Source organism: Balaenoptera musculus, chromosome 7 (genome assembly GCF_009873245.2).
Source record: "Balaenoptera musculus isolate JJ_BM4_2016_0621 chromosome 7, mBalMus1.pri.v3, whole genome shotgun sequence".
Taxonomy (NCBI): domain Eukaryota; kingdom Metazoa; phylum Chordata; class Mammalia; order Artiodactyla; family Balaenopteridae; genus Balaenoptera; species Balaenoptera musculus.
The window spans coordinates 109970943-109993011 of record NC_045791.1 but is presented as its reverse complement, the minus strand read 5'-3'; the positions used below and the strand labels follow the sequence as shown (position 1 = coordinate 109993011).

Here is a 22069-nt window from a genome sequence, read left to right as displayed (position 1 = left end):
GAGAGAAACGACTCCACTAAGGGACCCTCTGGGAGAGCGGCTTCTCTTGGAGGATACCTCATCCCAGCATTTTGGTCCTCTGTCGCCTGCCTGGGGCTACAGGATGGGGCAGCAAGGATCCCATACTTACACAGACAGCTCTATTACCAAGTCCTGGCACAGACCCCATGGGGTCTCAGGCTCATTCCTGTGGTAGAACATCTAGAAAGCATGATGCTTTTGTAAAAGAACGTGAAGTTTTGATTCATTGGGCTGTATTATATAAGCTAGGAATTAATTTTATAGCAAAAAATCTTGCTGTATTTTCCGTTTGCTGTTATCACAGCTCAAAAATACTCCAATGTTAAGAAAAGATACACTTTCACATAAAATTTGGAAATTTAAGGTGACTGGTTTGCAAGGATACCTGTTATCAGGTGTACTATTTGACTGTTCAACTGCTTTGGAATTTGGTAGCACTGGCTATCAAAAAAGTGGATGCTAACACTAGAGGTTTAAGAAGAATTTGTTGAAGCATAATTTATCATAGGAATGTTCTATTTATTAGCTTGCTTTTCCAGAGCAATGGAGATGAGACCTGCTATCATCTGATTTTGGAGATGTGGGATTTCAATTCTTCCTACAGGATACCTGTGTTACGTAAGACCAGAGCTTGAGAACTTATGTATGAATAAACTTCATGGTGTCGTTTCCTAGAGTTACATTAATCCATTTACTTACTGACAGATCAGAAACAATTGCTCAGAGGAGTCCAGAGTTCCAGTATTCCAACTCTTCGGAGCAGCTAATTAGTGTGATTAAGCATGTTTCAGTTAAAGGCCAAATTTTATACTGAAGTTTTCTTTAAAAAATAAAAGAGAGTCAGGAGGAAAAGTGCTGTGGCTCTTGAATGCGTAGGTGAGGCTTCTTAAGTGTACCTGTGCCCCCAGGCGTCCGAGCTCTGATCTTGGTGGGCCTTGAACGTGTCGCCAACTTGGAGCAGCTGATGCAACTGGAGTTTGGGCGAGGATTCATGTACAACCGGCCCCTGAGACTGAACTTGCTGGACCTAGACTATGAACTAGCGGAGCAACTTGTGAGTGTTTTATGTATCTACACACAAACTGGTTTAGATAGCGCAATATTGGGCATCTCAGGATAACGCAGTCCGCTATCACCAGGCAAATGGAGGAGAGACCACTGGGTGGGCAATTTAATTCATGTAATTTACTTGGGACCTACTTTATTGCCATAACATGAGTCACGGAAACAGAGCTATCTGAGAACTGGAAAGACGGCCACCCGGGCATGGGTGTCGAGGTAGCTGTCGCCTTAGAGTTTCCTCTGCTCCCTTTAATGAGACTTCTTTTCATTTATAAGACTGTTGAGAAGCCATAACATTGAGATTGACCCTTCCCTCTGTAAACAGGAAACAGGGAAAACAAGAATATGCAGGAAATGAAAGACTATTTCTGGGTGGAAATGGGCTTCCATTGCCTTCTCTTCTAGTTTCCTTTGGAGCAAATGAGGGCACCCCATGAGGCTTCCTAATCCTCTTGGGTTCAGCCTCTCAGCAGGTGGGGTTAATGCCTGGGTTTGGGGGTGAGGCTGGGGGCTTTGGGGACATGAGGGGGCTGAGTGTTCAACTCAGAGGTTCTTTGGCGGAGGCAGCGGTGCCCTATGGGACAAGCTGACTCCTTCCTGCCCTCCGACCTTCTTCCCAGGGCTGCAATTCGGATTTTTTTATTGAGTGTAAGGAAGTTGAGTTAATTGACAAACCTAGGACATGGGAGAAAGTGAAAACTCTAGGAAATTCACAGCAAGAAAAGGCATTGACCATCATGAGTTTAGCGGGTGGAAATGTACTTTGGGTGTGCGCTTTCCCGTATAAGGCCAGGGGCTGGGATGGGAGGGAATGTCCAGGGTGTCTGATGGGCGCTGGAGTCATTGGTGACGGGCGGTGCGGTGCTTGTGGCTCAGAGGCAGGGATCCCGCCCCACAGCTGCTCCCAGGCCTCCTCCAGGCTGGCGCCGTGTTCCGTGACTCTGACCAGGGTTCTGGGGAAGGGCATATGGTCTCTGCTCTGAAACCACCTTCCATCCTGGCCATCTGCAACGGTTTGTCAGGTTTTGCCTTCTGAAGCTTAAAAATATGTAAGCTATACTTAATATCTGAAGCTTGAATATCTATGTTGGAAACTTCTAGAAATAAGGCCCAGCCAGAGGTGACATCGTGAATAAGACGCATTATCTTTGGTGGCTCTTCAGAGTCCATTTGTGACACCCTACTACCCACCAATGGCTAAGCCTTCAAGAGAGTGCCATAGGAGGTGACTTTATCTCTTGCTGTGGATGCCACAGTCCTCAGACGGCACACTTATGCCTTTTTTCTAGGTATTTATTGAGATCTAAGCTTCGTTTTTTGTCTTGGTAGGACAACATTGCCGAGAAAGCCTGCTGTGGGGTTCCTTGCAAATGTTCTGGACAAAGAGGAGACCGAGGGCCCATTGGCAGCATTGGGCCAAAGGTATGGTGGTTTTACCCTTTTCTTACACCTGAGACTAGATTTCAGAGCTGTCATTACTTTGGCTGGGGAATTTCTCTGCTATGATGGTGGGGAGATGGAAAAGGGAGGAGAAGGAACTAGCTGTGCTGTAGGACAGATCTGAGGGGCAGACCCTGTCCCTGTGTCTGCTCCCTCCTCCCTTTCCACTGGGTTCTTTTATGCGTTGGTTCTTCATTTTATAAAATTATGTTAAGACCAGTGGCATCATTGACTGGCAGCCTCTCTAGGACGGCCAGCAGGGATTCTTCACATTTGCCTCTAAGTTATAGGAAATGCACAGGATTTCTTGGTAGATCAAGAGCCTTAAAGATCCTGATAGAACAATTGCACTGAAATAATGAGTAGGAAACTGTCACGTTCCAGGGACACCGAAAGCACCGCTCTACCAAATGCAGGGGGGGTGAAGAGATGCTTAAGTAGGAAACAGAGAAAGCCACAGCATTTAACCAAGGAAACGATTTACTTTGTTCTAGGGTATTCCTGGAGAAGATGGCTACCGAGGTTATCCTGGTGATGAGGGTGGACCTGTAAGTAAAAGTTGTTTTATTCCTTAAATCTTTGTTCCCTCCTTGTTCTTTACATGTTGGGATTGAATTGTGGGGTTCTTCATCTGTTCTGTTTCCAGTCTTTTCCACCAGAAAAAAATTACTTTCTAACTTTTGTAACAACTTGACTCAGATTTCTACACTACGGAAACTAGTCTGAGGATGACAAATGTGGGTAGGAAGTGCAGGTTCTTACGTGTTCCATCTCAGAGGGAGGGACTAAATGGCTTCTGAGACAGAGGGCCACTGAGGATGGCAAACCCAGCATCTACCAAATTCAGACATCCAGGCAGAGATGAGAGGCTGCTGGAGCTGGGGGTGCAGGGGAAACCCAGTCAGGATTTTAGCGGTGACGCCCTTTGAGGGCAGCCTCCCAGAGGGCGGTTGCCGGAATGGGTTATCAGTCACCAAGGGGTCCATTTGGGGGTGGGTAGAGCCTGAAGCAGGGCCTTCGGGAAGCAGAATCCTGCCCAGAAGTGGTTTGAGAACTTTTGAGACACTAGAACAAGGCCCAGCCCTGGGATGGGGAGAGAGGGACCCAGGGGGAGGAGTTGAAGCCCCCAAGGTCCTATCTGGCAGTGCCGGGTGTCAGGGCTGAGCCTGGACCCCATAGAAGAGCTGGGAGCCCAGGACCATGGCCAGCACTGGGATGGGGAGAGAGGGCCCCAGCGGGAGGAGTTGAAGCCACCAAGGTCCCGTCCGGCAGTGCCGGGTGTCAGGGCTGGGCCCGGACCCCACTGGAGAGCTGGGAGCCCAGGACCATATCGAGGAGAGCCAGCCTGAGGGTTCTCCACGGGGCCCAGCCTCCACCCAGACCCAGTACCCTGAGGCCTGCTTATCCTCCGCCCACCAGGAAGTGCCCTCTGTGCTGCAGACACTCCCAGACCCCACCGCCTCCAGGGGAGGGAACTGCAGGTTCAAGGCCCTGTGCAGAGGTCGGCCTGCGGGGGCCGCGGGCGGGGATGCTGGAGGCCCCGCCTGGCACATCAGCCCGCCAGCCAGTGGACCGCTTCCTAACGCACGCCTTTCACAGGGCTCCCTACTCAGTGGAGACACGTGACAAGAAGCTCTAACTTGCAAAATGCCTCTGTTTCTCCTGACAGGGTGAGCGCGGCCCACCTGGTGTGAACGGCACGCAAGGTTTCCAGGGCTGCCCCGGGCAGAGAGGCATAAAGGTACAGTGCGGTGGCCCCCATGTGTGGGGAGGGGACCATGGCACCAGGCCCCAGCGGGGAGAGGGCGGTCGGTGGCGCGTGCAGAAGGGGGACACTTTCTCCAGTGCCTCCTGGGGAAGCAAGATGCCTGCCCCGGCTTCTCTGCTCAGTGCTGGCAGCCAGTGGCCTCGCACAGAGGCAGCCCAGGGTGTGGCGGGTTCAGGAGCGCACACCATGCCGAGAAGGGAGCCTGAGGTTGGAGAAACAGTTTCGTATGGCAATGTGAAGCAGTCAGGACACACTGATGAGGACAGACAGAATGTGGGCCAGGGAAGAGAGAAGGCCAGTGCCCGGCAGCTTCAGCCCCTGGACCTGGGAGGAGTGAGGGAAGTGGAGGGGGGCGGAGACAGAGGGAAAGGACTCATGTGCTGGAAGGTTCTGTGTGTGAAATACTTGGAGTCAAGGGCTGATGAACTTTCTCCTCAATTTGCTGCAGTTTGAGAGACAGGCCACTGCAATGTTATAAAGGGGCCTCCTTGGAGCCCCTGTCCCTGGCCTTCAGGGCCCAGCCCTCCTGCCCGGAGAGCCAACACTCCCCAAGTGCTCAGGTCCAGGCCAGTTAGTTTTATGATCCCCTCGTGATAGAGAGAGAGCTAGCCAAACAGACGAATCTCTAACAGTGAGTGAATTTTCAGACACTGACTTTTTTTTAATATAAATTTATTTTATTGATTTTATTTTTGGCTGCGTTGGGTTTTTGCTGCTGCGCGCGGGCTTTTCTCTTGTTGTGGTTTGCGGGGCTGCTCTTCGATGTGGTGCGCGGGCTTCTCACTGTGGTGGCTTCTCTTGTTGCAGAGCACGGGCTCTAGGCGCTCATGCTTCAGTAGTTGTGGCACACGGGCTCAGTAGTTGTGGCTTGCAGGCTCTAGAGCTCAGGCTCAGTAGTTGTGGTGCACGGGCTTAGTTGCTCTGCGGCACATGGGATCTTCCTGGACCAGGGATCGAACCCGTGTCCCCTGCATTGGCAGGTGGATTCTTAACCAGTGAGCCAGAGGGAAGCCTCAGACACTGATTTTTAAGTTGGGGACGGGGAGGGGGGAGCCCTTAGCCTATTCTAGCCTATTCTATTCAGCCTCCGGGAAGGAGCTAATGTTTCCTCTTTCCCTTCCCTTTCAGGGCTCTCGTGGATTCCCAGGAGAGAAGGTACTTAAGCTTGCTCTTCTTTTTATATTTAAAACTTTCCCAGTGTTTTGCCATATTTTACACTCACCTGTGTGTCTTGTCCCCTCACAGGGTGAACTAGGAGAAATTGGTCTGGATGGTCTTGACGGTGAAGATGTAAGTGATTTTACACTCTAAGTGCAAATTGCTTTTGGTCCTGAAGATTCCAGTGACTAACACCTCAGTCTGTGGTAGAAGTTGTGCCAGGAATGACATTTTATCATTGTCTTTGGCAGGGAGACAAAGGATTGCCTGGTATTTCTGGAGAGAAAGGGAATCCAGGAAGAAGGGTAAGTATATTTCTGCAGTGTTACTGTCATGGAAAAACTATGAACATTTCACTTAGGGATTATTTCTTTTACTTGTGTATGTTAAGACCGCTTCCTCCAGGCAGCCTTCCCTGACCTCCTGGGGTGCATCCTTGGCATCTCCTATGTCCCTTGTCAGCTGTGACATATTTACATTATATTTTCTTGTTTGGAGAGTATGTCCCATTGGGCAAGGACTGAGTGTGTTTTGTTGAAATAAATCCCCAGCGCCTGGCACAGAGTGGGTCCCCAATAAATACTTGTGGGTTGCCTGAAGTATCTGGAAATAATTTTACCTTCATGGCAAATGAATAAATGGTAAATGCTGAAACACTGTTCTTTTTAACATTTGTGATTGGAAGAACACAATTTTGAGGGTGAGATAAATATGTGAAACTCATCTAATTCTCAGTCTCTGCTTGTGGTTTTTATTTAGGGTGACAAAGGACCCAAAGGAGGCAAAGGAGAAAGAGGAGATGTTGGGATCAGAGGTGACCCGGTAAGGGGAAATCCTTGTCACCGATTTGAGACTTGAGTCCGGGGAAGGGATTTGTGGGGAGAAGTGGGTTGAAAGGAAGAATTTTACTCTTGAAATTGCTTTAAAACATGTTGGCAAAATATGTGGTTTGCCCTTTTCTTAGAATTTTGGGGTGGCTGGAGATGTCTTTGCTCTCTCGCTGCAAAGATAAGTCTTTGCAAAGCCTCTTACGTGAAGACCTGAGAAGTTTCCCTAAAATGTGGTCTCAGGACACTTTAAGTTTGCTTTAGGAAAAGGGAAGAGTTTGCAGCTTTTCTTGCTTTATGGGTCTATAAAGCCTGTCAACAAGTGACCATGGCTGGGACAGCCTCTTCTGGTCCAGACCGGGACAAGGCAAGAGTCAGCCTGGCCACCATCCTCCTGGGGGAGCAAGAGCCAGCTCCCCCTGTTTGGGGCTCAGAGTGATTGCTGACCCCACAACAGGCTCTGTCAGGGTGGGATGGGCGTTATCTGGATCGGATGTGGCCAAAGTGACTGGCATTCAAACCATCAGTAATATTTTCCTGGTCACTGATCCAGCAGCAGCGGCTTTCCCTGCACACGTGGCTTATTCCCGGACCTGTTCTCTTTTCAGGGTAACTCAGGACAGGACAGCCAGCAGAGAGGACCCAAAGGAGAAACCGGAGACATCGGCCCCATGGTACAGCACTCTGTGTACCTAGACTCCCCCTGTGCCGAGAGCCCGAGAAACTAAACTCAAGCTGGTTCACTGCCAGCCCCGGAGGCCGCGACGTGGTCTTTAAGGCTGTGGATGTACAAGGCTGAGGTTGGGAGCAGCAAGCCCCGGGAAGCCAGCGTGCACGCTCGCAAAGGGGTCTCCAAGAGGGACAGAAACGGTCCCTCCCAAGAGGGGCTTCCTCTCGGCAGAGTTGTGCCCCATAGATATTTCCAGAAAGTGCTCATCAAGCCTAAGCCTTGTGGGGGGGCAGAGTGCACCTGGGTCTAAGGCACCCCCAGAGTGTGCGACTGGCCCTGTGTGTATCCATTCCTTTTCCCCAGCATCTTGTGCGATATTTGAGTTACAAGTTCTTCTTTGCAGACGAGAATCTTACGTTAATTTTCTTTCCCATGACAGGGTCTCCCTGGGGCAGATGGGGTGTCTGGAGGGCCTGGAGAACCTGGGAAAAGCGTGAGTACCTCTTGGGGTTTGCGGGGGCTCCGTGGTGATATTTACTTAACTCTGCTAGACACTGTTTGGGGCAGAGCTGCTCAGCAACTTTATTTAGGGAATTTAAGGCGATTTCGGAAACCCTTGTCCCCCACGTGTTGCTGCTTCTGCAGACCTTTCATTCTTATCATTCACTCTGGGCTCCCCCAGCCTGCTTCCCTCCCCTTCCAGAACATACTGAATAGACACTTTTAAAAGTAATATCTTTGCTGCTTTCAAATATTTGGCCGGGCTTTATCCCACTGAATGTTTAAAAAAATCTAAACAGAAACACAAATACAGAGGGAGTGAGGGGATAAAGGGCGGGGAGGCTGATGAGGTGTATATTTGTTTTGTGTGATAGTTGTTTTTCTCGTACTGCTGTAACTCCAGCAGTGAAACCAGAGTCAATTTTCTAGTGAATTGCATCTCGCAATTGCTTTTTCAAGACGTTTCAGAAATGCCTGCTGTAGACCGCTCAGTGCGTGCCTCGTCTTTGAGTCTTGTTGAAGAATTGCTGAAGCCAAAGGGAGATGAATGATCTTTGGGGAGCTGTTTGAATGCTTCCAGGGCCCAGGGTTACACAGAGCTCAGACCTCCTAGCTGGGAGAAGATGTGTCTGGACGTCTGTAAATTCTCAGGGCTAGTTCAGAGCTAGTTCAGGGTGCTGGTGGGTGCCTGAGACAGGTGTCGCTGCTCAGCATCTGGCTGGGGATGGGGGCCAGATCGGGGCCCCCTCAGCCCTTTCCCCCGTGGCAGTCACATGGTTAAGGATCCGTAGTTGACGATCAGAGGGTGTGCGCTGACAAGGGCTTTTAAAAGAAACACTCTCGCCCCTCGGCAAATGATACACTATGGGCATAACCTTGCTTTTAAAATTCAGAAGAAAACTTAAATTTTGAAAATGCTATCTTAAAAGCTTTTGAGTATTATTTTTGAATAATGCTGTTGATTTCTACAATGAAAAAAAAACATGAGGAAAACACTCCATTGTTATGATGTGCTGAACAACTTAGTTCGTGAGTAGAGCCAAAGCTTGTTTCCATGAAGAGACTTAAAATACAGTCAAGCATACGGTTCGTGTTAATTCTATGCACAGGGTATCAATTTGGGTTTGAAATCAGTGGGGTCAAGTTAGGGCTGTCTTCCCTTAGGGCATCACTAAGCCAGGCTCACGCCCAGATGAAAGGCATCCTTCCCCTGGGCTACCTCACTCCTCATGTGGCCTGAGCTCAGGTGGCCTCTGGTCATACTCTGTGAGGTCCCCTTTGGAAGGGGCCGGCAGATTGCTACTCTGTGGAGACTGGCCTGGCCACGCCCCTCCCCCTCTTGTCCATGTGTCATCCCTGGAAGGAGGCCAAGGTCTTCCATTAAAGAAGCTGCCATTATAGTGAATCAGGGCAGAATGGTGTCCCCAGAAGATCATGGGGCTTTTTCACTGGGAGCAGAGAAGGTGGTTCTTGGGTGGATGCAGAAGATAGGCCAAGCCTGTAACAGGCTGGTGTGTCACAGGCTCCAGAATTCAACCCCTAACCTTGCAAAGATATATCCAGGATGGTTTCCCACCCCAAACCTTTCCACTGAAGAGGAAGCCATCTTGAGGTGGGAACTAATGGATTACTTAAGAGCAGCGAGCCCACGTTTATTTGAACTAAGTTTCACTTCTGGAGCATCGGGGAAGACGTTGCCAAGTCATGAGCCCAAACCAAGTACAGCCGGGCTTTTAGGTTCACGTACGCCCACGCTGAATACTTTACTTAACCGAGTGTGTGTTATATTTGGCCGGGACAGTGTGGAGAGTCTGGGACTCCCTTCCATTATAATTAATGTCTTACCTCTCCCTCCAGTTAGGAAAATGGAAGAAAAATAGACAGATCGACATTCCTGTTTCACATTCCTTACTTGGAACTGTCTGGGGCCGTGCAGTCCGAGGGGTCCTTATTTTGGTTGGCAGGTCTGAAGTCATCCTCAAAACTTCTATGTGGATAACTGACAAGGGCAGCGTGGAAGAAAAACTTTGGCGAGGGGAGGGCAGGAGAAAAGGTGTCCCTTCATGAGAGTTTCCTCTGGGCTGGGTAGGCACAGTGTCTGGGGCCCAGTGGGTGTCGTGAAGGTGCGGGTTAAGTCCCAGGGAGCCTGGCCTCCCCCAGCCTCCCTGCCTCCCTTTCACCATTTGTGTGATTTCTTCCTCAGGGAGGCTTTGGCCGAAGGGGACCAGCAGGAGCTAAGGTAAGCCTCAAAGTCACCATCTCTTTGCTGTCATCACAATGTCAGTCACTGTGTGCTCTCGGGAGATGGTCCCCACCCCACCCACAAATTAAAAATTACTCTCTCCTTCGCCATCAAAGCTTGTAGCTCCCATCTTTTCTACCATCTCCTTAAATTTAGCCTCTTCTATAAGACTTGCAAAAACGATGATGGCGGTGGAAATGATTATCGAAATGAAAGTGACAGTGGGGAGGGGAGAAGGGAAGGGAGATGACTGGGGAGGCAGCGTCCTGGGGGCCTCTTGCCCGCAACGTGCCCACTTACCTGGTCATCAGCAAGTCACATGTCTTGGTGGCTCTGTCCTCTCACCTGTGCAAGACAGGTTTGGGTCCAAGATAGCTTCATGTCATGAAGTCATCTTGAGGAAAAGGTGACGGAAGAGTGAGAGTCGATCCTAAGAGTGAAAAGTGGCTCCAAGTATTGAATGTCTCTCCCTGGAGTTATGGTGCTCTCACTTCTGACCCCTGGTACAGCTGTGACTCTCTCCCTGCACCCTTGTGCAGATGTGACTGTAGAACAGAAGGCTGACCCTTCCCTACATCTTCTCTTGTTTCAAAGGGCAACAAGGGCGGTCCCGGCCAGCAGGGCTCTGTGGGAGAGCAGGGGACCAGAGGTGCACAGGTCAGTACCCCCAGTGTGGTTGCGTGCCTTGTGACATGTTCCCAGATGCCCTGCCATTTTTAAAAAATTGAGGTGACCATTGCTTTTACAAAATTGAACACAAAATTAATCTTTTAAAGTGGCGTTTAGTACATCCCCAATGTTGCACGACTATCATCTCTATCTAGTTTCAAAACATTTTCATCGTCCCCCAAAGGAGACCCTGTACCCATTAAGCAGTCACGCCCCCTCCCCCCAGCTCCTGACAACCAACTAATTTCCTTTCTGTCTTTGTGGATTTGCATATTCTGGACCTTTCATATGAATGGAATCATTTAATAGGTTTTGTGTCTGGCTTTTTCACTTAGCACCATGTTTCTGCGGTTTATCTGTGCCGTAGCCGGTGTCAGTGTTTTGTTCCTTTCCATGGTGGAATAATATTCCGTTGTGTGGATATTATGGCGGTCATGGTGTGTCACCTCCACACAGCACTTACGTTGGCATTTGACTTTTTCAGGGTCCTCCTGGTCTCACCGGTCCTCCAGGCCTGATCGGTGAACAAGGCATTCCTGGACCTCGGGTAAGTCTGTCTTGATCCCACCCCTCTCTTTAGCTAAATGGATAGCATGTTGCCCCAGCAGGCTGAGAGTTCCATGTTTCGTGAAGGGTGGAACAGGAGACAGACCCCTCAGCCCGACTCTTTGGCAGCACAGACCTGGGGCCAACCTCAGTCCTCAGAGCAACTGGCTCGTTCACCCTGAGGAAGTTAGAGGGCGTTTTTCTTGATGCTCCAGGGGCTAAGTCCCAATGCTGCCCCTTCCAAACACAGGCCACCTGGGAGGTGAGCAAAGGAAGGAGGGGCCTCATTGCAGAAGTCTTAGGGTGGGTCTGCAGGAAATCAGATGAATCGACCAAAATTCTCAGATTACTCTGTATTATTTCATATTTGGCCCCTGGAAATTGCCCCTGTGGTTTGGTATTTGTGTAAGGAGTTCCCCATCCTCAAGTTCGACATGGAAGGTGTTCCTTAAACTCGCTGTCACTGCAAACATCAACATCTATCTTGGCTGTTATCGATGATGGGCAGAAACATGGTGTAGCTGAGCTAGGACCGGGTGCCCATACTCTGGTGTCCCTTGGGTCTGCCAGGGACAGGGAGCCATCTTATAACTTGTTACAGAAATTAGTAATGACTAATAAACTGGCAATGAACTGGCCTGAGGCTACATAAATTCACAAAAATGTTTTACAGGGGAAGGAGGAACTTTGTGAGAGCCCCTATTTGCTTGGAAAGTCCTTCCCAAGCTTGAAATCTGATAAATACCTATTTTGTTTTAAATATTTATTTAAGCTCTGATTAGTCAAGAATTTAAGATGGTGCAGGGGTGAGTTGAAGCTCTTCAAATAGTTAACAGTACAAACAGCTGCCACCATCTGGATTTGCCGCATCTGTCAGGGTCATTTCTGGGCTCTGTAGGCTGCACTGCATTTTAAGAGCTATGTTCCTTTGTTGACTTATTCACTCACTCGATGAGAAAGTGTGTATAGGTTTCCACACCTGTAAAGTCAGGTGCTCGTTGTGGAGGTGTGGAAAGGGAGAGGAGGTAAAGCCATATACATCCGGGTGTTTGTCCCCTAGTCGGTAACTTAGGAGGTGAACGTTAATTACTGAGATGTGTGCACACCTGTGAAAACTGGTCACACTCATATTTTAGGTTTGCACAAGCCATCTCCATGCACGTTTGCACTGGGGTCTCCAGGGCTGAGAGTGGCAGAGAGCTGCAGGATCTGACCTCCACACGGGGGCAGCAGGGGGTGGGGTGGGGCTTGCGGGAGGTGGGCTTTGGACGCTTTGGCTTGGAGGGCGAACGTTTCACTGACTCTCTCCTCTCCTCGTGCTCCAGGGAAGCGGGGGGACCGCAGGTGCTCCTGGAGAACGTGGCAGAACCGGGCCCCTGGGAAGAAAGGTTTGTCTGGAGCCCGTGTTTCCCCAGGCCGGGGCCTGGCCAGACACCATGTCACCGCTCCCTCGTTTGTCAGTCTGTCCAGCTGCTTGGTTTGCACATCCCTTCCTCTCCCCTCTGGTCTTTTCCACCAGGCGTCCCCTGTTGACAGTGGCTGGGCCAGTGGGATGAGTGTCCCCGCCTTGAGGGCACGCACGGGCTGTGGGCAGTGGGTTGGCCTGCGTTCTCATAACCAGCACTGCCAGCCGCTGCTGAACTGCCGTATCTTTTCGCGCCCAGGCTTGTGAGGACAGTTCAGCATCCTCAGGGCCCTTGGAGCACACGAGCGGCACTAGGACCACTTCCGTATTGCGCTGAATATTCTCCGGATATTGACGCTGTGCACAGCAGCCCCGCTGGTCACATGCAGCTAATCCAAGGGTCCCAGAGCCCGGCTGCTTTGGATAACAGCAGCTTGCTCTGTGCAGGCTGCCTTTCTATGAGCCTTGAGAACAGCGACTATTCGTCATAACCGGTCTGAGAAGCAGCGTTTTCTCGGGGAAAGCCGTGTGTTCATGTGACTCCAGCCTTGCCTCTCTGCCCCTCGTGGGGCCACTGGCTTTCACTGCCGACTCCACGCCTTCCTCTTTCCCGTCTCTCTCTCTCCTCCCCGTCGGCACGTCCCCGTGCCATGATGATGAAAAGAACAAACACAAGCCTTCCTGGATTCTCTTCCAGGAGTCCACACGGGGACGTTGCAATTTAAAAAATCATTAACATCAACATCTAAAAGGTGAAGTTAGCAGCTTGTGGCAACCCTACCGATGATGTCACCCAGAACAAGGGCAGGGCTTGGAATCGCATTTTAAATCGTCCCAGACCCACAGGTGTCTCAGCCCTGTTTCTTATGTCTAGGGCGAGCCCGGAGATCCAGGACCCAAGGGAAGCATCGGGAACCGGGGCCCTCGTGGGGAGACGGTAAGATCAACACGTGCACGGGGCCCAGGCTGCCGCTGACTCTGCTGAGGTGCTCAGGAAGCAGGGAGATGTGGCCTGTGCTGGGCTGGCCTTTGTCATTGCAACTTGGGTTGGTTCCACAAAGAGACAGCTTGATAGCTGCTTCTTATGTTACTGGGGATGTGATTGAACATAGTGAAACCTGCTGCTTATAAGTTTCAAAATAATTTTTATTTCACTGGAGGGGGAGTGAATAGAGACATTTTTTCTTGATTTCTTTCTGAGAAGTGAATGTGGTGGTTTACTGACCCTTGAACCACCTTCATTTCAGGTCTTGCAAATGCTTTTGGAGCTCAACTAGATGGAGCTTTTCTGCAAAGAAATAAATGTCCTTGGTTTAAAATGGAATGGGCTTTGATAAGATCTCAATTCAGATTGAAACGGTTTGTTTTGAATGAGACATCCCAGCAACGGAAATTCTAACTTTGAGAATTCATTTTTAAAAAGTTATTTAAAAATACCCTAACTGCTCTCTTGCAATAATGTTGTAACATACGTTTCTATCCAGTAAAAGGAAATCTCCAGTACATTGGGAATTTTTCTGTAAAATGAGTCATTACACCTAAAAACTACATAAGTGGACCAGGTTGATCTGATTCACAATCCCAAAGCTTGAAAATACTTTTCTTGTGTTTGTAATTTCTCTACAGCTAACTGAAATTTAAAAATCCATTGCTATTACTGTCTCAGAAGCAGAGGGGAAAAAAAATCAGACTTTAAAATCTACTCAAACCATTGAATGAAATCTCTTCCTGATTCTGTTTCAATAAATTTGGGGCCACAGCTCTTTAGCTGTTTAAAACTGTAAATTAACTAAGGAGCATGTTCTGTGCATGTTTTAGAGATATTAATGTATATTTCATGAAAATTCTTTTGATTCTTTTGAAATAATCAACAGTGTCCAGTTCGGAAAGCCCCCAGGAGAGAGTGGTAGGGACAGATCTCCAAGTACAGGGAAGTGGGTTTGGGGAAGGAAGGCAGTCTAGAGGCATGACCTGGAAGGAAGGGAAGGGGCACCGGGGAGAGGGGAGTAAGGGCTGAGCACAGAAGACTCAGGAGGGTGTGAGACTGAGTCCTGCATTCTTGCTTTGAAGTAGAATCAAAGACTCATATATGCATAGACCACGGTGGCCTTCAAGAGTCCTATCAACTCTACGATTCCCTGGTTCCATGCGTCTTTGATTCTACATCCAAACAGCATCTCTACCAATAGCTCGTAGTAGTTCTTTAGTACAGACACGGTCTTGTTTGCACTGTAAGGTGGGATAGGACTAGGGACTCTTCCTTGAGCTGTACCTTGATCTGGGAACATTCCAGGGATGCAAAGACCCACTGCTCAGGGCTTTAGAAAAAGAAGGTCATGGTGTGCCTGACAGGGGCACCTGCAGTAACGCTGTCTTTCCACTCTTAGGGAGATGACGGACGAGATGGAGTTGGCAGTGAAGGACGCAGAGGCAAAAAAGTATGTGTCTGCTGAGGATTCTTGAACATCTGACATGCTGTATTTTTAAAGAATTATCTCTCAAAATTGAATTGTAATGTAGTGAATTTTTTCTCTTGGTGACGCTACGGATATATTTTTTCTGCTAGAAAGTAATTTATGTTAGATGACTTTAAGTTGGGACCAAACACTGAGTCATTTATTTTTTATAGGGAGAAAGAGGATTCCCCGGATACCCAGGACCAAAGGTAAATATTCCCCTAGGGGGTAAACAGCAGCATTGTTTTAGGGTGAGTCTGATGTGACCATGGACTGAAGGTCGCCATATCTTGGGTCTAGTCTTCAGTCAGACACTTACTAATCAAGTGACCTTGGGAAAGGCCCACCCTCTCCAAGACACTCCCTCATCAGTCACATGGAGATGACAATGTGCCCTTGTCATGGTGCTCGTGAGAATTAAATGAAGTGGCACTGCAATAAAATACTTTATAAACCTTAAGATGCCAGTATAATCTGTATGATGTTATCATTAATGTAAGTTCTAAGGCCAAGTTCAGTAAGCTTAGACTGAGTCTGCAAATGCCACAGCTGTGCCGGTAACTTGGTGGAAAATCCATCAAAATTAGCCATTTGGCCGCTCTGGGAAGTGTGGTCCAGAGGCCCCCAGGGACCCTCAGCTAGACCTGCCTCTCCGAGCTTAATGTGCTGCTTCCTGGCTCTCTTCCCAGGGCAATCCTGGTGAGCCGGGGACAGACGGAGCACTGGGACCCAAAGGCATCAGAGGCCGAAGGGTAAGTTTGCCTGCACCTTCCTGGTAGCGGGTCTGAACACTGAAGACTCCACTGCTTCTTTGAAAGTTACCCTTCTTCACTTGCAACCTGGCCAGAGATCATATGAGGTGGGAGTACAGGAATCCTAAGCCTTAGACGGATGTACTCAGGACACCCTGCAGTTGTGTCTGTGCTGTCTTCCTTTGGTCACGCTCCCTTTAGAGGGAGGTCTGGAGGGCCCCCTCGTCTAATACGTCTCAAAGGTCACTAGCCCATGGTCCACTCCTCGCCTGGTGCCGGGGGACTCAAGTCTCACAATGAATGACATCAGAAGTCTGCGCAGACATATTTGGCCATGCCCACCAGACGGTGCGGAGACAGGATTTCATGAGCTGCACAAAGTGCTTACCAGGGTTCCAAGTTCAGGGGCGAGCCAGGCTGAGACCATGTATTCTCTCGCCTCCCCACCATGAAAAGACTCCTCTTTCTTAAGCTACTTTTCATTCTGGATTATTCTAGAATAAAAAATCCACATTCTAGTGGATGTTTACTCATCCTTTTAAGATTGCCCTGAGTCTTGAATTAGCAACTTGTGGCCTAGAATTGGGTAAAGGCTTCTAACAGTTATTTTTAGCTTAAAATATAGTTAAATTCATTGTAATTATCCTGTTAATTTTCTCAGTGAGGACATTCAAACTAGATCATTTATTATTCATGGTAGAGTTTTAAAACATTGGATTGGTTATCTACATCGAAAAGTGAGCTAATTAATTGTCAGTTACTCCTTTTTATGCATCCATAGTGGTCTTTTTAAAGGTTCTCAGGCAAGCATCTATCTCACCTTGACCTGCCAGAGAACAGAGTTGTGGGAGATGCACATCAGTTTTGTTAGGGCCACTTGTCCCTATACCTGAATTTTGGAGACACTTAAGGTCTCTTAAAGTGAGAGATTCCTTGTGGTGATGGGGGACATTAGACGAGATCACCTCCACCACCCCTTCCAGCTGCAGAAGCTGAGAATGCTCCATCTTCTGCCACAACTGAGCAATGTTTGTTCTGCTTCTAGGGAAATTCAGGACCTCCAGGGATAGCTGGCCAGAAGGGAGACCCTGGTTACCCAGGGCCATCTGTAAGTACCTACCCATTTCCAATCAAGCTGCCCGAGGCCTGGGTGCCTTACACATGGTCCTCCTTGAAAACTTTCCACTATCTGTTTTCCTCACAAAAGACCTGTCTGCATTTTTGTTGTTGTGGTTTGTTTGTTTGTTTTTTAACCACTTCCCTTCTGATACCACAGTGGAGAAAATAGCTTTTGAGTTTTAGAGTACCAAGAAAATTTTAAAGCAAGTTTCACATGGAGCTCTATAATCTAGGGTGTATCGTGATTTGCCTTTACAATTTCCTGGTGTAGGTTTGTTTGAGGTTTGTGTTGAGGACAAACTAAAGAGAACACGTTTGAATACCTCTTGATTGCATCTTGTGGAAGGAGTATAGTATAGACCTTGGTTTGGGGAAGATACCCTTTGGTCTATAAAATCCCCAAGGGAGCTATTGATTAGTGGTTGAAACCCCACTAGTGATCTAGAGCCAGGAGGGCACCTTTCTCCAGTCCTTCCATATCCTTCATCATGAATGTCTTTGTTTCCTTGCTTGCATTTCTTCCTGTACTGTCTCCTGACATTGAAATGGATGAGGTTCACAGAAGAATGGAAAAGATAACTCAGGAAGTGGGAAAATCATCCTTAGAAAGAAAGGTTAGAGGGTTGGGTTGGTTGAACCCAGAAGAAGATGGTAGAGTCAGGTGTTTAATCTGGAGAGGAGCTTTTAACGGGAGATGGTTAGTCCAGTTGCAGCGGGGGATGGACGAACAGGAGCAGCTGGATGGAAAGACGTTGGCTAGCCCACGAGGTGACAGCTTGACCCTCAGTGGCCACACACTGGGATGAGATGCCGAGGGCAGCCATGAGCGTATCCCTGGGGTGGAATCCCGGGATGCTTAGACCTGGAGCCTCAGGGTAGGTAAGTGACTCCTGGGTGTCCCTCCTGCGACAGGATGTAGGAAGCCAGCAGGGGAACGGCAGCTCTTCTCTCGGGAGAAGCAGCATTTAGACTCAAGTTCAAATGTGTGATTTACGTTGATTTGCAATGAGGATCCTGGATTCCAGGGCATGGAGCTATTTATCTTACAGGGGAAACACTTCTGTCCTCAAAGTCTCTCCTTTGCTCTTCGAGCAGTTAAATCAAATTTATAAGGAGAGCCTGTAAATGATCAAGGTCAGCCAGGGCCCACCTTGTTCCCTCTGTCATGCGTCTGTGGGCCCCGGGCTGTTCCTTGGCGGGAAGCTCCACAGCCCTCACGTCTGCGAGGTCTTAGCCCCCGTCTTTGTTTTGCAGGGTTACAAAGGCAGCAGAGGTGACTCGATGGACGTAAGTTGCATGTGTGCCTCACGAACCCTTGCCCTGTGAGCTTTCTCTATCTGTTCTCTTACATCTTCTTTCCTTTTCCAGCAATGTGCCCTGGTCCAGAGCATCAAAGATAAATGTCGTAAGTACACGATTTTCTGCCGTCTATGCCTCATTTTTATCCTTATGTGTGAAATTCGCACCCGGTGGACCAGGCTTTCACTCTCCTCTCTGTTCTCTTCTAGCTTGCTGCTACGGTAAGTCATTTCAGTAATTGGACTTCCTTCCGAGGAAAGCAGAAGACCCCTTTTCCAGGAAGTAGTTTGTCTGTGAAAACCCTCCCCCTTCCCACAGGGCCCCTGGAATGCCCCGTCTTCCCGACGGAGCTGGCCTTCGCCTTGGACACCTCCGAGGGGGTCACCCAGGACACCTTCAGCCGGATGAGGGATGTGGTCCTGAAGGTCGTGCACGACCTGACCATCGCCGAGAGCAACTGCCCACGGGGGGCCCGCGTGGCTGTGGTCACCTACAACAATGAGGTCACCACGGAGATCCGCTTTGCTGACTCCAAGAAGAAGTCCGTTCTCCAGGACAAGATCAAGAACCTCCAGGTGGCTCTGACGTCCAAGCAACAGAGCCTGGAAACTGCCATGTCCTTCGTGGCCAGAAACACGTTTAAGCGGGTGCGGAATGGATTCCTGATGAGGAAGGTGGCTGTTTTCTTCAGCAATAAACCCACGAGGGAGTCCCCGCAGCTCAGGGAGGCCGTGCTCAAGCTCTCGGATGCTGGGATCACACCGTTGTTCCTCACGAGCCAGGAGGACCGGCAGCTGGTCAACGCCCTGCAGGTCTGTGCTCTGGGCATCTCTGACTCTGAGAAGGTGCTCGGGTGCAACTGTACCCTCCCTGATGGGTTTGCACCCCATAGCTTCTAGATGAGGCTGATCTCACTTGTGAGACTTCCAGAACAGCCTGATGGCTCTGGCACTAGATGGACATCCAAATGCCCATGACTTATTCCCACCAGGTCCCTCTTCGCTTCTTGGAGGAGACTCTCCCAGGCTGATCCTGGAGGCCTACAGTCTCCTAGCGAGGTTCTCCAGCCATCAGCGAGCCCAACACCCAAGCTGCATCCCTGTTCAAACATTTCTCAGCCAGGCTGGCATCTAACAATTAAACAAGTTATTTAAGCATAGGACAAGGAAGCATTAGCTTTAGCCTATGAAGCAGCTAAGTGTTTCCTTATTCTTTGCTTGAATGACTTGTATAATTGTCATACTAATAATATATATATATATAAAAAGATTAATTAGTCAATTAATATTTACTCAATGCTGATTCTGGTTTTGCAGTCCAGGATGGGTGGATGATGGGCAGGAAGGGCCACAGCGGGACCAGGAGTGAGGAGGCCTTGCCTCTAGTGTTAGTACGATCACCTTCTAGCTTTAAGTCACCGAAAGTAACATGGCTCTGTCACTTACCCTCTCTGTGTCTCAGATTTCTCACCTGTAACAGAGGCTGGTGGATGAGATGGTCCCTAACGTCTTCCTTTCCAATCTGGATATTCTATGGTTTTATCACTGCCACGTCAGCAAGAGACAATTGGGTCACTGGCACCATCTCTTAGGGTTTATTCTGCCAAACTCCAGGCCAATTTGAGAACACAGTATTGGGCTTTCAACTCCAGCTTGGGCTACCAGCCTTACGTTCCTATTAGGGGATCGTGTATACATCTCCCCTTGTGAGGGCTGAGTGATCCAGAACCACGCACGTTTCCTAAAAAGCATAGTTTCAGCAAGTTCAAAAAGTCAAATATTCATTCATTTATTCAATTTAATGATGATGTGCCAGGGGCTGTGATGGGCAGGACATTCTGAGTCTTCTGGAAGTGATTTCATAACTTGCTTTGTTGTTAAATCCCTTTCTAGACCTGGGCCCATGGGAGAGGGACGGAGTGAATATTTGTTAGTTGCTATTATTATTGCTAGATAACAATGACATTTAGGTCCCTGCTGTCTGGTAGAGGCTATACCAGGTACTTTACATACATTATCCAATTTAATCTTCCAAATAACTTCATGGGAATTTACCATTATCTCCACTTTGCAGCTAAGGAAACTGAATTCCAGAGAAGTTAAATAATTGTGCTTCAGGTCCAGCAGAAAGTGCAGGAGTGGGATTTGAGCTCTGGTTCATCTCATTGGAAGAAAACCTATGTTTTCCTGTCATAATCAGTGCCTTCCTTCCTAACCCCGCTTCCCAAGAAAGAGAAGATATTGATCTATTGGGGGGTTTATTTAATTGATGTGACTCTAATGTATTCTTCGGCTACATTTTCAAATGGGAACTTATCCTGTGTACTCCTACTAAGGATTTCCTTTTGTTTAAACCAGATCAATAACACAGCGGTGGGTCATGCCCTTATCCTACCAGCTAGCGGAGACCTCACGGACTTCTTGAAGAACGTCCTGACTTGTCACGTTTGCTTGGGTAAGGTGCTTCTCTAAGAGAAAAAATCTGTCCGGCTGCAATTGCGAAACATACTATCCACAGAGGGACATTTGAGTGAATAATCATCATCTGTACAAAGAGCTTGAGTTAAATGAAGATTCACATAGCCTTGTATTTACCAGTGTGTATGCTGCGTAAGTAGTTTCCATGCTTAAAGCTGACTGCCCCCAAACAGAGCCTCTCTTTGTTAAGAGAATGATTAGTTCTGTAGGTAACAAAGGAGGAAGTGGGCTCTGCTTATGTTTTGACCTTGGAGTCCAGAATTTTATTACCTGGTTTTGTTTTATTTTCTGGTAATGTGTTTCTGGAACACATTTCTTCAAGGAGTGGCAAAGAAGTAAGGTAGTTTTCTTTTCTTTTCTTTTCTTTCATTATGCCAATGCCATAGTCTATTAACAAGGATTTCAGCTTGATTTGTTTCCTCTAGTAAGTGCCAGGTGATGAAAACTGAAATCTGGCCACGATATTGTCAGCAAGGTATACATAGGTTTCTACATTATGTGACAATTCTAATGACCCCAGACTCCCTGCAGACTGATGTGCAGTATCTCGCCAGGAGAGTCACAGAGTAAACGTGCTGCCATGCTTCTTTCTAGACATCTGCAACATCGACCCATCCTGTGGATTCGGCAGCTGGAGGCCTTCCTTCAGGGACCGGAGAGCAGCGGGCAGTGACGTGGATATCGACATGGCTTTCATCTTAGATAGCTCCGAGTCCACCACTCTGTTCCAGTTCAATGAGATGAGGAAGTACATAGAGTACCTGGTCCAACAGCTGGACGTGAGCCCGGACCCCAAGGCCTCCCAGCACTTCGCCAGAGTGGCGGTCATGCAGCACGCACCCTATGAGTACGTGGGCAACGCCAGCGTGCCGCCCGTGAAGGTGGAATTCTCCCTGACTGACTACGGCTCCAAGGAGAAGCTCCTGGCCTTCCTCGGCAGCAGGATGACACAGCTCCAGGGGACCAGGGCTTTGGGCAGTGCCATCGACTATACCATCGAGAACATCTTTGAAAGTGCACCCAACCCACGGGACCTGAAGCTCGTGGTCCTGATGCTGACGGGCGAGGTGCAGAACCAGCAGCTGGAGGAGGCCCAGAGAGCCATCCTGCAGGCCAAATGCAAGGGTTACTTCTTCGTGATCCTGGGCATTGGTAGGAAGGTGAACGTCAGGGAGCTGTACAGCTTCGCCAGTGAACCAAACGACGTCTTCTTCAAACACATGGACAAGTCTACTGAGCTCAACGAAGAGCCTCTGATGCGCTTTGGGAGGCTGTTGCCATCTTTCATCAGCAGTAAGTCCTGCACACGCTTGGCTCCCAGGGATGGGGCCGCGGGCATGGGAATGATAGCTAGTGTGCCCGTGTTGACCCGTCCATTCATTCAACAAGTGTATACTGGCACCTACCACATCCCAGACACACTGTTAGGAGCTGGGGTTGGCAGTTGACACAGATGGGAATCCTGCCCTTGTTCACTCGTTTATTCAACCAGACTTGACTAGACCCCTCCCAGCCATGGACTGTGTCCCTGGGAGTTTATAGTCTAGGTGGGTGAAGGGGTCAAGTGCACATTTATTAGGCATGACATAATACGCTATTATGTCACATTGAGTGTGCCCTGATGGGGATCAGGGAAGCTTCTAGAAGGAGCAGCATT

At 48.8% G+C, this 22069-nt stretch overlaps 1 protein-coding gene across 10 annotated transcripts in view; it reads left to right on the top strand.

Moving 5' to 3' along the window:
• The window catches only part of COL6A3 (collagen type VI alpha 3 chain), a 93446-nt gene that overhangs the window by 51794 nt on the left and 19583 nt on the right, over nt 1-22069 (top strand). For all 10 annotated transcript variants that reach the window (XM_036858485.1, XM_036858492.1, XM_036858489.1 and 7 more), the window contains 25 exons: nt 930-1075; nt 2413-2505; nt 3018-3071; nt 4193-4264; nt 5420-5446; nt 5537-5581; nt 5701-5754; nt 6209-6271; nt 6885-6950; nt 7386-7439; nt 9651-9686; nt 10284-10346; nt 10843-10905; nt 12230-12292; nt 13184-13246; nt 14697-14747; nt 14939-14974; nt 15455-15517; nt 16563-16625; nt 17891-17923; nt 18005-18041; nt 18145-18156; nt 18254-18747; nt 20293-20389; nt 21007-21705. In XM_036858485.1, coding sequence (XP_036714380.1) covers nt 930-1075; nt 2413-2505; nt 3018-3071; nt 4193-4264; nt 5420-5446; nt 5537-5581; nt 5701-5754; nt 6209-6271; nt 6885-6950; nt 7386-7439; nt 9651-9686; nt 10284-10346; nt 10843-10905; nt 12230-12292; nt 13184-13246; nt 14697-14747; nt 14939-14974; nt 15455-15517; nt 16563-16625; nt 17891-17923; nt 18005-18041; nt 18145-18156; nt 18254-18747; nt 20293-20389; nt 21007-21705 — 2547 coding nt within the window. The remainder of the gene's footprint in view (nt 1-929; nt 1076-2412; nt 2506-3017; nt 3072-4192; nt 4265-5419; nt 5447-5536; nt 5582-5700; nt 5755-6208; nt 6272-6884; nt 6951-7385; nt 7440-9650; nt 9687-10283; nt 10347-10842; nt 10906-12229; nt 12293-13183; nt 13247-14696; nt 14748-14938; nt 14975-15454; nt 15518-16562; nt 16626-17890; nt 17924-18004; nt 18042-18144; nt 18157-18253; nt 18748-20292; nt 20390-21006; nt 21706-22069) is intronic.